The 17,750-nt window shown below is 38.1% G+C and overlaps 1 protein-coding gene across 3 annotated transcripts in view; it reads right to left on the bottom strand.

The window, feature by feature from the left end:
• Positions 1-533: 533 nt before the first annotated feature.
• SCUBE1 (signal peptide, CUB domain and EGF like domain containing 1) overlaps positions 534-17,750 on the bottom strand; it is a 253,704-nt gene continuing 236,487 nt past the window's right edge. For all 3 annotated transcript variants that reach the window (XM_069806968.1, XM_069806970.1, XM_069806969.1), the window contains 6 exons: positions 14,990-15,157; positions 13,934-14,095; positions 12,267-12,464; positions 9,652-9,804; positions 8,536-8,615; positions 534-7,389 (listed from right to left, as the gene is read on the bottom strand). In XM_069806968.1, coding sequence (XP_069663069.1) covers positions 7,237-7,389; positions 8,536-8,615; positions 9,652-9,804; positions 12,267-12,464; positions 13,934-14,095; positions 14,990-15,157 — 914 coding nt within the window. In that variant the 3' untranslated portion in view covers positions 534-7,236. The remainder of the gene's footprint in view (positions 7,390-8,535; positions 8,616-9,651; positions 9,805-12,266; positions 12,465-13,933; positions 14,096-14,989; positions 15,158-17,750) is intronic.

Genomic DNA, 17,750 nt, shown 5'->3' with positions numbered 1-17,750 from the left:
TTTAAATCATTACTGGGTGCAAGTGTAGTTTCCTCTCAGCCTAGTCCTCAGTTAAGACAAGCAGCAGATGAGTTTGGAAGTCACCCATCGTCTTGGCAGCCTGTGGTAGAAATAGCCAATCAGGCCAGCACTGGAAGAGAGCTTCCTCTTTCTTTCTTTGAGGCTGCTTCTCAATAGAGGGGTGTGGGAAAGGGCACCTGCATGAGATATACATAGTAACATCAGAGTTATTTTAAGAAATGCTTAAAGGTCCTGGAGGGATATTGGTGATGTGCTTTGCTGTGGCCAGGATTTCTTCTTGCTCTGAAAAAACTCTCCTTGAAGTCTATCTGGAAGGAACTTAACTCAGTGTCCCAGCACTTACAAATTCCAGTATGAAGAGAAAGAATAAGCTCTCTGTTGCCTAAAGATGAAAATTAGACCAAAATATGTAAATGCTATCAAAAAAGAGCAGTTCTTTTCTGATTCCTGTCTACATTACACTGGTGCATGGAGCCTTTTCCACGTACACAAATAAATGGCAGGCAGGGGTATCCATTCAATTTTATGTTTATTATGAAAGCGATTTTAACAAAAGTTTTATTACATGCTTCATTTTGAGCTTTGACATAGAAATCAAAGCTATTAATATACAGAGGCAAAAGGAAATGTATTTTCTTATAAGGTACATTTACAACAACATTTTCTACTACAAATCTGACAGTATTGTTAAAATACTGGTAAAGCTTAGACCACCGTATTTTATTTTCTAAGTATCAAATTTTGTACAGTTATTCACTATCTTTGCTCTAAACTATCATGGTATATTTCATATGGAAATAGCTGTTTGTACATAATTTACATCGGTAATAAAGCTTAGAAGTCCCAGCAGCATCTACAAGGGTTTAGTTCAAAATGTCACTCTTGCCCAGTGATTTACATGGAGCAAATTGGTACACAAACCAGTATTACACTCCAGGTATTTTCCCCCAAAATCTAGTCTACCAGAAATTCCTGCTTAACAGATGAAGGACGTGATCATAGTGAACTTTATGCAGGTGAAACTACCACTGACCTCAGTGGCAGTTTCGCCTAAAAAAGGCTCTATGATCCAATCCAATATGAAGTTTTATCACTTCCACTGCTACCTAGGAGCACAGAGATACCATACCTTTCCTTGTCTTTATATTATATTTGGGCATAATCTTTTGAATTCCCTTTATTTCTGAGTTTTGTGTTGCTTCTTATCCTAACAATGGAAGAAGAACTAGTACTAACTTTCAAATGCATATTCTTCGTATGTTATGAAAATGGTAAGCGCTTCAGAATGACACTTGATAGTCAATTCTATGAAAATTAGCAGGTTAAATTGCCCCAGAAAACTCTTCCTATGATGCCAGTGAGACTGCAGAAATAACAGGAGCAGTAATCTGGATGGATGAATCTGACTACTGACCACATCCACCCCAGTCTCCTAAAGTACCTTTTTAATCATTGTGTTGAGTATCTGCTGCTGTCAATGCAAATTAACAGCCTAAGGTATAAAACATAGAAAACAATATTTACAAAATAATTTTAATTAAAAAAGTAACAAAAACAAACTCTAAAAAAGATATTTTCACAATCATTAAAATAAAGTTTAATTAAGCAAAGCCACTTCTTTTTCTAGATATTGAGAAATTCAGCTAAAATTGAATTGGAATTGTTTGTATATCTTTAAACTTGTTATCTCTGCTTTCTGAATATAGATGGTTTAAATTATTACATCTAAAGGTACTTCTGTACATTTTACTCTTGTATATTACATATTAATTTTATAGATTAAAAGCTTAGTGATGAAACAGAATAAATAAATGAAATAACAAACTGGAATTGTATCTATTCAGATACTTAGATAACAGTTTTTTGACATTAAGAGTTTATTTCCCAGTCTGTTTCTATTCAGATGAAAAATGTTACGGTAAAACATGAGACTTCTCTTTTGAATCCAAGTCTCACACTGAGGAATAAGTTCATATTACCTTACAGAAATTTCCCTTCTTTCATAAATCCTTATGGGAGACAAACGTCTTCCCTGCCCTCCCCACCCCAAGTGCTTACAACAGTCTCTCATCCTAGAAAACTATTTCATTAAAGTCTCAAAGTACTGAGAGTCTACAGAACTTCTCCACTTACTACCATTCCTGTCAATCAGTGGTTTTAAACTATGAAAAAATGCAACTACTTGAACTCTTGACACAGGTACAAGTAACTGTGTGTTTTGCTCATTCCCATCATTAGAAAAGGAAAAATCCAGACCCCTGAGGTGGCTGAGAAATTTGCCACTAGATTCAGCTGTTGAAGATTTCACTCCAGCTGTTTTTAAAAGCACTCAAAGGTATTTAGAGTCCAGACATGGGAACCGTCACAGAGCAGTTAGGTTTTGCTGGCAAAGACCTGTCAGCAGTTCCTGTGTAAGAATCATACCACTACTTTTGCTCCCGATATTCATAACTTGTTATCTGCAAGATTAAAACTGGGTTGTTCATAGGTAAGACTGACCTGAGAAATTTGAATCTGTTGGGCACACTTACAAAGGGGCACGGGGTCTGACTTTCCTCTTTGTTTAATGCATGTAAGCATGTTTCTTGTTCATGTGACATCATCCTTGCATTCTGCTTACAGACAGAGGACTACAGGTGGGCTGTGCTCTTTCAAAACCAGCTGACAACTCAGAATGCAGACTCTCTGAAAACTCTGTGACCAAGCCTGTATTTATTTAAGCTAGTCTAAAACTAAACTGAATTTAAACTAAACTAAAACTAACTTACTAGGTAAGCTAGTTTTAAGTAAGCTTACTTACTTTTAAGCTTACTTTTACTTTTAAGTAAGCTTACCCTAGGATGAAGCTGATGCGTAGGAAAGATCAGTCTAAATCATTAGTAGTTTTAACACACTGTGATTTAACTTTATTCTATGGGGGAGGCACAATAAGGAAATCAATTTATTTTGAAAAGTTGGTCTTCAGGTAAAAATCTAATGTATGATGGAGGAAGGAAGGCAGGGCAAGAAAATGGGCTGAGAGAAGACTTCAGCAGCTTTAAACCCACTTTTGGTGAGCTACATCTTCAGGCAGAATAAATCTTGCTATTGCAGGCCGGATGCAGGTGGCAAGCTATTGAACACTGAATCCTGATGCTTCCTGTACTCAAATGACGCACACAGGCACCTTGCCCACATCAATCACTAACAAGCACTTTTACAGCATGACTTAGGGCTTGATTAGCAACTTCTGATCCTTGCAGTCTCCTGGACTGCAGCAGGCATGCAGGTGGTGATTTGGTGGCGCATGAGAATGTTCAGGGATGATTCACCACCACCTCACTAAAAATAAGTGCAGTATTTAAAGAGGAGGAGAGGCTTAAAATGGTAAGTGCTACAGGTGCAGCTTTTCAGCGTACAGCCATTTGCAAATTGAAAAGAAAAGGCTCAGTTTGTGACATGGAATTGGGCAATCACAAGTGGACACTCCTTCAGCCTTCCTGTAATAACACATAAACGTGTTGTTGCACCTATCCTGCATACAATGTGTAATTCTATAAGAACAGATACAGGGCTGTATTTATTGAATATGTTTAAATGCAATATTTCATGTTTAGGGTTAAAAGCCAAAGTTTTATATTCTGCGATGTATCAATTCATTTCACAAAGCTGGTTTTCTTAAAGGCAGCCATATTTCTCCTTGTATGGTTTTTGATTCCCAAATGTGTCTAGGTCTTCTCCATAGACGAAGACATTCCTTGTTGTTGTACTGTTATTGTATAGTCGCAATATGTTCCCTGACTTCTGACAATGAAGACATCCTACACCTACATTAACAAGTGAAGAGCTGAGCTCACCTTCTATTTGGTGACCACCAGTTTCTGTAACTATAAATCTAAGCATTTTTAACTTAAAGCTGATGTAAAAATTCTGTGCTGTTGTACAAATCAGCTGAAATCAGTTCAGGCAGTCCTACACACCACTTATCAGTACTTATTTCACATTAGAAATTTGCACATCCAAGGGCATTTCTGTGCAGACCTGCAAACATTTAAACCTGACTCATTTTCTAACTATATCACATATGAAACCCCTATATATTCAGAAGCATTTCACTGTATACTTTCAAAGGCTACAAATTATTCTCTTTCTTCCACTGCTTTCAGCAACACAAAGTCTGCATTTGCTACAGAAGTCCCTGAGTGCCTTGTCCTGACTGTGGAGTCCATGCCCTGACATGGCTCTGGGGAATATGAGCTAACACACACTCTCAGATTGTCTGTCAGGATGAACTAGACAAAACCCTGGTTTTGCCTAATGTGGTTGTAAGTCAGGGCGAGTGTTACCAGAGCTAAATGCAGCTAGTCCCTCCCGTATTCACCTCTCACAGCTCTACCAACGTCCCACTAACAGTGGCCACAACCGGAACATGTCCCTCTCATAGCTGCTATCTGGCACTGGATTCCCCATGTAGCTAAGAACCTGGAAAATGTTATGGTGCTGCCAGTGGTTTCTGGACTCATAAGGCAATTACTTTCAGCCCTGTTCCAGAGAGGAAGTTTGTCCTGCTTGGCACCAGTGTTGTACTGTGGTATTATGTCCAAATGTGTGGGTTGTTAAGCAAAAATTTTAGCAAGGATTTTACTAAACTCACTGCACAGCATCAGGTTCCAAGGTTGGCTTACCGAAGTGTGAAATACTAAAGATGGCTGTAAATTGTTCAGCAAATGAGGAAATTATTTTTCTCCATATCTTCTCCTTCACATCTTTCAACAGAATGGCTGCAGTCCTAACCCATTGACCTATTCTAATAATTCTGAATAACCTATCAGACTTTGAGATACTGTTTGGCTGAAGTAGTTTTTTTAGCTGTACACTTATGCATAATTGAGTACCTAAAAAGATTTTTCCTTTTTTAAGATTTAATTTTTTTCTACAAATAACTCCTGTTAATGAAAAAAATACATATAACTTTTTTTTTGTTCCAGGCATGCACTGAATCTAGGACTGATGAGATGTTCTTCAAATGTCCACCTTTAGTAACCCATGATGAATATTTAATAAAAGTAGTTTCAACATCCTCACAAAAAGTTAGGTTTAACAGCCTTTAAAAAAAGCACTTTTATGGAGATGTTACATTTTGAAATTAATATATATATTTATATATTAACCCTCAAGAGAAAGCTCGTGAAAGACCTAAGATCCATGAGTGAAAAAAAAAAAGTTGTTAGACCCCAAGTTGAAACTGTTCATAGAAAGAAAAAAAAATTATACTCTTCAACAGAAAAGGAAAGAAGGCAAGCAAAATTACAAGCTGGCTAAGTAGAAAAACTCAACAGTAAGGTGTCTCTTAGAAATGGAATATTCAACCACTTGTAGCCAACAGAAACCAACTTTGTAAATTTAAACGGTACTTGCTTAAAGACAAAAAACAGTGTAAGAAGTTAACCATAACCACCCTTAAGGTATGTCCTTGAGAGCATCCAAGGGTATGTTAAACTACAGGGTAGATATGCAAAAAAAAAATGCAGTGAAGCAAAACTGTATGTTAAGTCTTCTTCTGAAAGGATGCTGGCATGATAGTTAATTTCTCCATGTAATAAACTTGTAGGATCAAAAGGGAAAGTGATATACAAGAGGAGGGGCTTAAAAGTAAAGAGGCTGAAATACTAATTAAAAAAAAAGCTACTCTCTCATTGAAATCAGCACCTGTGCCAGGAAACACAGGATTTATCATCATCTTAACCCACCAGTACCTGTCACTCTGTGAGGAAGGCCTGACCACAAGGCTAATGCTGTCTTGCAGACCATACAGGCCCTGTGGTCGATGGGCACTGGAGTTGCAAATTTGTGATAAAAGGGAGTGCCAGGTCTCTGAAGACTGCAGGGCCTGCCCTCCAACTCATCTGCAAAACTGTGTCCTGTTCACCCCCTCACCCCCCCCTTAGAGTCTGCCCCTGTGACACAGGCATTTTCCTAGCGTTTTAGAGACGGCAGGTCCCACAAAAATTCCTCCTTGGAGAGCTCCTCTCATGTGTGTCATCCTCAGGGGTCACTTTGTTGGTCTGCATCTGAGGGGTGCCCAAGGAAGAGGCAATAGCTGACCCTTTACTGGACAGCAGATGCATCTTAACAGATGTTATTTTTCCTGGAATAATGTACATTGAAAGAGATTGTCCCAGAGTAAGCAATTATCCAGTATTTTAAAACTCCAAAAGGCTTCAGTTTGGTGTTAAGGGAAGTGACAAGCACTTGGAGAAGTCATTTAATCATCTAAGCAAAGTTACAAATAGATATGAGTAAATGGGGTGTGGGGGAGTAAAGACTTAAGCATGAACAGTATTTACAGTACCTAAAGATAACATTACTAATGTACCCACAAATAGAAGTATATATTTATATATTTATATATTGTACTTAATTAGATGCTCTATTAACAGAAAGAAAAACAAGACTACTACTGTTGTTCATTTCTCACCTATCCTATTGTAAATGCCTTCAAAAGGACTAACATGTACTGAAATCCAAAGCTAAATCTGTTTCAGTGAAGTAATTGAGAATGGCAAACCTCTGACGAAGTTTAGAAGAGGACAGATAAAAACATTACGACATAAGGGCACGGGACTCAATCTCATGTAATTCATGAAACAAAATTACACATCTGTTTTTTTTTTTTTCTTTCTTCTTTTTTTCCCTTTTGATTTCTACTTGGGCAGAGGTTCTACTAAGCCGCAAATGAGAAAAAACAAAATTTAGGTTGTTTTGTTTTCTTCTAAAGATTCAAATATAAACTTCAAGTGCAATTCAAAATCCAAATATTATTTATACTACATACTTCTTTCTACAACAGAAATTATCTGCAGGTAGTTTAATCAGATTTGAATAGATTCCTTCTTTGCTTTGACCAAAGTTATTGTTGATGAAAAATAAAAAGCTAAAAAGACTATTTTCTACATAATGTAATTTCAAATGGAAAGTGAAGATACACTAGTGCAGACACAAATTTGGATCTTCAACGAGATGCACTCAGGGATGCACAATTTTTTTTTTTGTAGTAAAAACCCCATTCAGAACATTGGCTTTTAACGATTATAAAACATTACAGGTATTCTTCAATATACAACTGAAAACAAAGACTGCAAAAAAAGAGCCTTCATATTAGCAAATGTTTCTACTATGGAGGAAAGACAATATTTGACAGGAATGCAAAGTAACCAAAAATTGAATACCACTAGACTATTTGTAAGGTCGTAGAAACCTGGAAACTTTTGATCGCAGTAGCTTTATAAATGATCTTGGAAACATCTCTTTTGACTCTTGTGCTGTGTACTTGAAATAGTTTTGTGGATGTGCCAGTACATCAAAGAGAGCTTTAATAAGTTTCTTGTCCTATGGGAGACAACATATGTATTAGATAAAAATAGTATTTGGATTTAGTTTCTGAACAACTTTCAAAATTAATGAACAACAACCAGGTTTTTTTTGCAAAACTTGATTCTGGGTAAAGCAGTGTAAGGAAACTACTCCATGTTGCTGTGGAGTTTTATTCCGACGAATCTTTCTCCTGTGCCAGACCTTTTTTTGCATTTAGCATTCCTGGAAGGTCCTGAACTGAGAGGGTAGCAGCTGGGTTAACCACAAACTGGCTGCAGAAGTTAGGCATTAGAATTGCAAACTGCCTCTGACTGCCATTCCAGCCTGTTTCAGGCTGTTGTCCAGGGCCTTTCCTCCACGAACAAGAGAGAAGGCTGGTCTTCAGTGACACTGAACTCTTTAAGGACCTTCTCCTGTGCCTTGGTAAAGTCTTGATTCAGAGCCTCAGGTGAGCTTGTGCCTGTATACACTGGAGTTAAGACCCAAGTGACCTCAAAGCTCTAATGAGCAAATACTGGCAGGGCTGGGGCAGGGATGGCCAGGGGAGCTGGCTGTTAATCAATTCCTGTCCTTCCAAGCTGTACATTTACAGGGCTGAATTTTGCCTTCTGAACAGCCTTTTTTTAGTTTTAATTAGTTAGTTGTTATAGGTGGCATCCCAGCAGTCTTCCTTCACAATTCTCTCCAGTGTGTTGCCTGTGCCTTTGGAAAACCACTTCATGGACAGCTTACAAGGCTACATTATGGTTGTGTCTTGTTGAGGCAGAACAGTGATTTAGGTAAATACATTTTTTAATGCACAGGAAATTCTAACTTAATGATTCATTTAAACACATGCCAGACTGAGGCTGAAGAAGGCTCTTCAAATAATAGGTTCTTCATGCTTGGCTGACTAATTTTTCTAACGAACAATCATGATAGCATACATTTCGTCTAGTTCCTGATTCAGTGAAGGACATACACATGTGTTCAGCCCAGCTGAGCTACTGATTTTGTGCTGCTCCAAATACCAGCATAAGCCTCAGAAGACAGAGAATTTAATTTGGGGTCACACTTGAGGTTTAAATATTATGACCTTATCAGGGTAATGAGAACTATCTTGGGAAAATATTTAGGAAAAGGAATTCTTGGTTAGCCTCAGATAAAGCAGAATTTTCTTACCTTTAGGATTTCTTGATGATTTTCTGATGCGTATAATCGTCCATCTCGAACAATGTCTTCTATTAGTTGTTGGTAATCCTCTGCAAAATAAAGATCAGTTGAGTGACTGTGACATTCTTTGGGAGGATAATAGCCAGACATTAGCTAGACCGCCTCTTCAAGACAGAACTGAGAAATTTAGTATCCAGTTAATTACTCAGTGTCTCTCAAGCTGCTGTAGTCTAATCGCATTAAAATTCTGTACTGCTTTAGAATAGTAATTTTGAGTCATCCTTATAAATACTAACTTATCCCCAGAAAACTACTCAGTCCAGATAATAATGCTTTATTATCTGCATTTTAGAGATGAAGAAACAAGGCCAGGGATATGAAATAACTGTCAAAGGCTATACATGAAGTCAGCAGCGCAGTCAGGAACAGATCCTTGTTTTCTGCCCTGAGAACAGCTCTCATTTGGATTCTTGAATCACCTGCTTAATACACATTTTCTCATCATTCACAAAATTGCACTGCTGTTTGGAAAAGAGATGGACTAACAGCTGCCAAAGGTATCATAGAAAAGTCTTAGTTTTAGTTACATCCCAAAGTCCAAAATATACAGTTTAATGCATAATTTATATGACAAGCTAGATTGTTTTAAAACGTGGATTTATGACAGTGGTTAATGAAAGGATATTTCTTTTTGCATCACTGTTTTAGTTTGTTGGACTTGTGATTTTATTAACTTATAATTTTCAAAATTGTGTGGGTTACCAGTAGGACTTGATTGAAGGGGCTTCCTAAAATGCACAGCAATTAATGGTATTCTCATTATGCATATGATAAATGCCAATTAAAAGGAGTCTCATTGAATTCAGTGGGACAAGGATTAAGTTTAAAGAATTCTGTGTAACTTTCTGTCCATCCTTTAAGTATTAGGAAAAGTAATAAAATTAAAATTAGGTATTATTTCAAAGTCTTTGTAACTGGTTTTGAAGTAATTCACTGGACTTGAAATGAGTTACATCAAATTTTTCCTCATTCTTCTCTCTCTGTCATCAGCATAAGAGAGATTCTAAAGGACAACTTTCTATAATTCAGATATAACATGAAGATGGAAAACAATCCCATTCTCACCATCGTAAGTCACATAGGGGACCTGAAATCCTTTGCCACTGTTTCCTTCATTTGACTTGAACTGAATCCAGAGCTTCCTTGATCTTGAGGTAAATGCAATAGGTCTCTCATAAGTCTGACATGTTTCATATGTAGTAATTGAAGTAGGAGAAGCTAGAAAGAAGGTTAAATAAAAAAATAAATGTTCTTTATAAAATAACTTTTTGCACCCTTCCTGATCTAGAGGTCCGAAATATCAAATTGATAAGACACTTCTCAGCTGATGTATTCCTGAGAGCAGAAGTTTTTTGTGATAAAAGGGATGTTGCTGCTACCTGTCTATAAGGAGCAGTTTTTCCACAAAGGTAATGGGAACCTCTCCGTCCCACAGCAAGAAGCTTAAGTAGACAGCGAGGTGTCAGAGATATTTTTCTGAACATTTATAAAATTACTATCAATATTACTTGTTTTGTGTACTACTCTAGCATTGAATTCCAGGGTTCCCATATGCTGGGCCCAGATTGGTAAGAACAAGTCAGCTGCATCCCAAGCAGATGTGGTAACCAGCTCCTTACACGCCCAGTTTGGGGAGTTCATCTGAGAGCAATAAACCACTTCTCAGAATGTAATACCCTGGTGTAGTGATTCTGACCAAAAGACCATCGCACACCAAGGAGCTGGTGATCCACCAGTTAACCCGGGTACAGCCAGGCCTGTGCTGTGCTGCTTGTCCAGCGTGGCCTTCAGGTCTGTGTTGTGCCGCACAAATCCCGTGGCTGCAGGATAACCTCAGCCCGCTGGTGGTAATGAGAGGAACTTGCAGGCAGCTCCCACTTGGTACCAGTGACTATGCTACTGTGTGGCCTTGCCTTTAACTAAAAGTGCAGCAAGAAGCACTCATGAGAACATTGTTTCTGTTTGACAGCAGAAATTATAAAGTTGTTTCCTTGTAAGAAAATCCTGTAATGGCTTGAATGAAAGGGCAAAATCTCTTATAGAAGAGATAGGACAGGGTGTGCCCAGCATGCTGTGTGTGGATCAGAGGCCATTTGATACCTTTGGTTCCCACCATCTAAAGGGATGTAGGATTATCTATACTATTGTCTCCTTATAATGATAGCTCTAATAAATAGCATTTAAAATGATACCTTACAGAGTCTCAGTGCCTTTCTTACTGGGATCATCATGGACCAGCACCTCCCAGTGCAAAACACCTGCTTGCAGCTTTGAAAAGAAAATGTCATTTTTTACACTGAAACGGAGCTAATAGCTGGGAACCAGGAAGACCCCATTTGCCCCTAACGTAAGTAACAGATGGAGGGTGCAGGATGTCTTCAAGTCATTATGAATGTATCATAAGGCTCCTCTAAGTTGAAATGAATTTCAAACAAAAGTTAAAAATAGCTTCTTACCTAGTTCAAAAAACCTACTCCATAGCCACAGGATGATTAGGGAAAATAACAACTGTAGCGTAAAATCTGAACTTGCTAGGGCTGATTCAACTTTCACCAATGTTAGCAAAAAGAGACCTTTTGAATTGAATGGGATTTGGATTCTTGAAGTGCAAAATAGTGGATCTAACTGTAACTCTGGAACTGCCATTAGTTTTTCCACAGTAATGTTAGCAGCTGACTGTACATGAACTGTGATGAATATTCATAAGATCTACTCTTAGGATGCCAAACATACAGTGATCACAAAGCAGAACTCTGAAAAACTGCCCTCATTTTCCATTTCCATTTGGTACTGAAGTGGAGGTCAAACGTTTCCCTGATGTGCCTGGCTTTACTCACTGTTGGAACCACAGTTTGGGATTAGAAGGATGACTAGTTTGTTTTGCTACAGTAAGTGCTTTGCTTTCAAAAAACTCATCTGGACAGATACAATTTCCTTCCATCCAGCAGGTTTCTTCTTCTGATATACAGAGATGTCAACACACGCCCTCAAGGATAAAAAGTTGTGAAAATTGTTTCAACAAATAAAATACACTGTTTTAGCAAGTAAAATATGCTGTTTTAAACAAAGCTCCATATGAACAATTGCCTTTCAGGTTTGGTGCTTCTTGGAGATTTAACAAGAGATCTCCACAAGCTGGATGCCTGCATAGGACTGAAGGAGGAGTGCATCTTATTGGTGTGTCAGCTTCAGAAGTTGTTGAATTAACTTCATAATCAAAGACACAACTCACTCCCCACTCCACATAAAATTGGGAAAACTTTGGATTTCTTGAGGGTGTCAGGTGTACCAACCTGTGTCACTGCCCAGACTTAGCAGTATATACATACTTGCAAATGGTAAGTGAGAGCACAATTTGTACAGATGACAGGAGACAGCTCTCCCAATATAACTTAGCATAGCTTTGTTGACTTCTAGAGTGGCAGTGATCTATCCCACATGATAACTGGGCCAGACAGAAGCCCATTAACTGATTTGTGATTCAGCCAAGACACTTGAATAATTAATATCACTCTGTTAATTGTTATTGGTACAGTGTTCTGTTTTAACTTGCAGTGCCAGTTCATTCAATAATCCTTTTAGAAACACCGGATAGATGAAGACAGTCATCCCTTCAATACGAACTTTCCACTCAGCCAGTTTGCAATAAATATTTCTATAACCCATGTCTGGCAACTTACCACTTTTTCTCATGACTAAAACATCACCACATTCATCTTCAATCGGGAGAAATATCTCAGGTACTACGATGAGTATTCTTCTCTTTGGGGGTGGATTTATATTCCAAATGCATTCAACATTAGCTGGGTAGTCTCCAGGATAGTTGGGTGATTCAATGTAGCCAGTATAATCCCCAAGTTCTCCTCCACAGTGCTGGTCTGTGGAGAAACATAAATTAGCATTTGTGTTAGCTGATTAGCTAATTTGAGGTGTTTTTCTAGATCTGTCAAGAGCAAGTCTAAACTCCTCCTTGTGGCTTTAGAAATGCATACATTCTCCAGCTGCCTCTTTGTTTAGCACGGAAAGCCTTTAAAGGAATACTTGATCTGCAGGGCTGCTCCAACTGATTTGCAAAATCTTAATGCTGGGTGTATAAACTGATTCAACACTTCATTCAGGCTGCTTTAACATTTCATTAAGAAATGAACACAGGTAAGTAAGCATGATCCCACTGTGGAGGTACTCACATGGTGGTTACCACTGACACCATGCTGACATGCAGAAGGTATTCTGGTTTAACTTCGCTTGTTTTTTAACCTGATTTAGCTGAATGAGTGTGATGATCCTAATAGCCAACCTTATCTTGATTACAGATCTGCCTTGCTTTATCTTAGATTAAACCAGTTAATAAGGAATCTCCACTAACAGATCAGTTTTACTTTCTGAGTTTTCAAAACTCCTATTGAATTTGCCACAGAAGCCTCATTCAGTAAGTTACTTAAGCTTGATCTCTCCAGGCCTACTCACCCACATGAAACTAGATATATGTTTAAATATTTTGCTTAATCCAAGCCTCAAAGATTATGAAAGGTCAGAAATTGGCTTGAAAACAGGGAGTATCTAAGACAGAGAAGTGAAAAGGATGGTTTTATTTTACAGGAAAATCATCAGGCTTCTTCAAATTCCTCACAAATATCTAATTTAAATTACATTAGAAATTATGATAGACTTCAAAGACACATGGCACATCATCAAAATAAAAACTTATGATAGACTTGCAAATGAATAGTTAGTTTAGATGACATTACCTAATTATTATAGAGACGGTCTCTTAAATTAGCATGGTAGAGATGAAGAAAATTGCTTCCCTAAAAGAATCAGCCATTCACAAAAGATCAAATAAAATTGAACTGGAATCCTTAGGGATATTTATAATGTTAATTGAAGATAGGAGGCTGAGTACTGCAAAAAAGCCTATGAGAAGATTTCACTGTCGTGAGCGATTACCTGGCAATTGCAGTATGCATGACCATATCTCCTAGTATTTTATAATTATTATAAAATGGCAGTTACTCTGATAGAAGATTTTGTACTCTACAGAGACACAGAGGAATATGTATCACTGCAAGCCAACTTAGAGGATCTGGAAACCAAAAGCTCTGTAGTTTTAAATTGTAGCTGGCACTCTGCCAAATTACATTAAAGCTAAAACGATCATATGCATCAAGTGGCACTTTTCCAGTTTTTTTTCTCATTGTTTTCCCAATTCTTACAATTCCCTCTGGCAGTAGATATATGCTAATTAGGAAATACAGAATTGAAGTCCAGCCTGACAGATGGAACCTTCAAGTTGCAGTTCAGATCCAAAGATAGGTTTCATCTCACAACTAATATAAATGAAACTTACTTTTGCAGTGTGTAACGTTAGTGGAGCCATCAAAATCAGTACTTGTGTTCCCAGGGCAGGTGATGCAGTAGTTTTGACCAAACTCAGGCTGGTATGTTCCCACAGGGCATCGGATACATCTGTGTGTTGTAGAGTTGTAGTAGTGTCCAGGAGAACAATGAACTGTGAGGTACGAGGTGTATTATTTTCAGAAAGTAGCAATCTTCAGTGCAGAGAGAACTTTCCTCTACCCTGGACATATGTCACGACCTCTGTTTCGCAGTATACTTATTAGACCATAAAAGGCAAAAAAGACATCATCTCCCTGTATTTGCCATTATAAAGGACCTTCTAACTAGGATTATGTTCCAAAGATTAGAGCTAAACCCTTAAAAACTTGTAACATGTGCTACATAGGTCTCTCACTGTATTTAATACAGTGGTTTCCAATGAGTTTGTAACAAATGGAAGCTGATACCTATCTGCCTCAACAATAAAAATGCCTTTCACAGTAGCAAGAGAGAGGTTTCCATTAGTGTCTGTTTGCCAGGGCCAGCATGTCATTCCAGTAACTAAACCAAAATGCATTTGGGCAGATTCCTTCTTCAGCATCTGCACTCCAAGTTGACATTATGGAACACGCAACACGTTGCACGCTTACAGTTTCTGCCTAGCCCATTAATAATCAATCCTTAACTTCATATAATTTTTGTAGTGTTTAGTTCTAGTTTGGTAAATAAAAATATACAGGATGTGAAGGCTAAAGCACTGTCTAATGGAAGTTTGTCTTATTTCTTGCCATGCAGCAGAGCCAATTCACTTACCAGCTGCAGTGCTGACTCTGCACCTGCCTGTGGTAAATTCCAAAGAAAACCATAAAGCCTGTTAAGTCTCTGCAGCTTTGGGAGATCATTCCTAGCTTCTGGATTTCCTGACCATTTAATTTAATCACACACCGCGTTTCTACATACAGTGACTATGTTTGTTTTGGAGCCTTTCAAAGCCCCTTGGCATTGAAGATTACAAACAAAAGGGCAAGCAGCGGGAATATGAATTGTGGAGCGATTTTAAATTCACCTTTAGTTTCGCAGTCTTGAAAGGAAACAGCACCTTCATACTTGGTCACAAGCCCACCGCCACATGGAAAGCAGAGGGTCCTTCCTGGTTCAGGCTGGTATGTACCAAGAGGACAGACTCTACAAGGTTTAAAACCATCTGAAGAATAGTGCCCAGGAGAACACTGCCCTAGAAATTGAAAATGATCATCTGTTATTAGTGAGCTGACTCTTCTGGACAAAGTATAAAGCCCACTAGTAGTTAGCAATGCTTCCTTTAACTTAAAGATGTGACAACAAGGCAGCTGCAGATCAAATTCGAATCTTACCTGCTGATTTTGTATTGTTCCTGTAACTGCTTCCTAAAAACACCACCAGTAAATTCAACTAGTTTCTTAATAAGCTCTTTGCTACCTATGTTTCTGTTTGGTTTTTCTTTTAGCAAGGGCTCTATTAAGATGTTGTTAGAATACTTTGTACTTTCACCAAGTCTTTCATCTGAGAATTTCAAAGCACTTTGTAGGAAAAAATGAATCTTTGCACCAGATCTATGAAGCAAGTAATTGTTTTTTTATATCTCCATTTATAGATGCAGAAACAGTAGAGTATGAGATTTACCAGACTGGATGGGACCAGTGGAGCACCCTGTCTGTGAGAAGAGCTGACACCAGCAGCTTTCCAGGTAGCTGTGAAAACTAGTGCTTGTCAGAAGCTCTTCTGCCAGAAAATGGTGATTTGTGTAAAGCAAAGCACTTCTTTGTGAATGAGTCTACTGACAGATACAAGGTAGTTTCCAAACTTGCTCTCCAGGCAATTTCTGATAGGTGTTTGTTTAGCTTGGTTCTTGCTAGCTTGAGTACTTTACTCCTTGACAACCTACCTGAGAATCAGGATGTCAAGTTTTTCAAGATTATGGCGTTAATGCCTATCTTCACACCACCCCAGCCTGGGAGACCAGCACCTTGAGATGTTAGGTGTTCCCTGAGGTTGCCTAATCCCAATACTTTGTAATATAGCTTCCCTGAGAACTAAACAGCAGGCAGAAACAACTGGCTTGAAAACTTGAAAGTTTTGAGGACTCTAGGTGGGGTTGGGGTCTCTTAAGAACCCTGATACTTACTAGGAAATGCTGGGGGTTTCCAGTATCTTGGGTACTTGGCACTTAGGATGAACCAGAGCTCCAGAGCGAAAGCAAAGTTCAAGTTCTGTCCCCACAAAAGTCAAACTATGGACACCTGTGGGACCAGGAGTTCTGGGATTTAGTTGCGCTTCCATCCCAGCTGGCTGGAATATGACTGTACAAGCTGGCTGTTGTGACACAGACCTCTGAGAAATATTATATTACTAATTTGAAGACACTTCTGCTATTGTTTTTGCAGCAAAACTGATCCATCTGGTCTGGTCCAACTGGTCACTGTACTTTAATATGAAGGCAGTTAATGAAGAGCAGATTTGGATCTGGATTTTAGTATGAAAATTAAGTACATGTGGAGCATGGCTTACACACATCCTTTTAAAGAAGTGATACAGTTGGGTTTTAATACTGCTAAATATCTGATGCTTTCAGCACTCATGTCTCAGTCCCTACCTGTATATAAGAATGAGCTAACTTGCTCCCTTCTTGCCTTCTGTATTGGAATTGCCAACAAAATAGATCTGAGGGGATTTCCCTGAGAAATCCCCCAAATGACTAGGTTTTCTAATTGTGTTTTGGCCTTGTACCTACATGGATCACATGTAAATTAAGTAATCACAGCATGTTATTCACTTGCAGCTACAACAGAGTTCTACACAATAGGCACTTAAAACCTCTTGCACAGTTGTTGTACGTGCCTCACCTGTAGGGGTGAGGATTTCAGTCATAGCTTATTTGTTACTACACAGACATTACTGCTGCAGAAGATATGATGCAAAAATACTACTGACTACAGCTGGTGAGTACATTTCTAACAAAATCTGTGTTCATCAAAATACACTGTTTCATCACATATGCTGACAGATTTTATGGAGACATACTCATTTTGATAAAATCTTTGACAGGGAGGTTTATGAAGTCCAAAGCATATTCTCTCTTGCCACTTTCAGAGAAAGAAAAAAGGGGAGAGTTGAGGAGAAAAACAGACTGTTGTGATCTGACAACAAACATTTTGAGACAGATCCACTCTGCAAAAATAATCAGAAGGGTTTCTTTTTGTTGTTATGCAGAACAGTAATTCAAATGCAAGCCTTGGAACAACACAGTCTTTCTCCCCTAGTTATTGTGCTGCTTTGGTCAGTATTCTATAGTCAACCTCTACAAACTCAGTTTTTATTTTGATAATCTATTCTTGTTGGATTTTGGATACATACAAATCAACATAACAAAGATGCACAGGCATATCAAGAATTTTCCTGTGATAGTTCCTTCATACAGTAAATCAGCAAAATCTACTGTATGTTTGGACTGGAGATACTAGAGTTATTTTTTATTCAGTGGATGGGGAAAAAGCAGCAGTTTCTCAAGTGACATTCATTGTGTGTTCACTCCAGATATCCTTGAAGAAAGCATTAATGTAAATTACATGGATGAGTTTTAAAGTTAGAACTTGTGTTGCAGACAGGACAGATTTCTTTCAAAGTCAAATAATGTATCTGCTGTAAATTAGATTTTGGTCACCTGTAATGAAATAAGGTAAAGAAAATAATTAACAGTTGTGTCTTAAAACCTTATCTTGATCAAGTTACAGTAGAAGAACAGCTCTCTTCTGAAATCAGGTATTCTCATCATTATCATCTAATTTATG

The sequence above is a fragment of the Haliaeetus albicilla genome, chromosome 19 (genome assembly GCF_947461875.1).
Source record: "Haliaeetus albicilla chromosome 19, bHalAlb1.1, whole genome shotgun sequence".
Classification (NCBI taxonomy): Eukaryota; Metazoa; Chordata; class Aves; order Accipitriformes; family Accipitridae; genus Haliaeetus; species Haliaeetus albicilla.
This window is presented reverse-complemented; position numbering and strand designations above follow the sequence as displayed.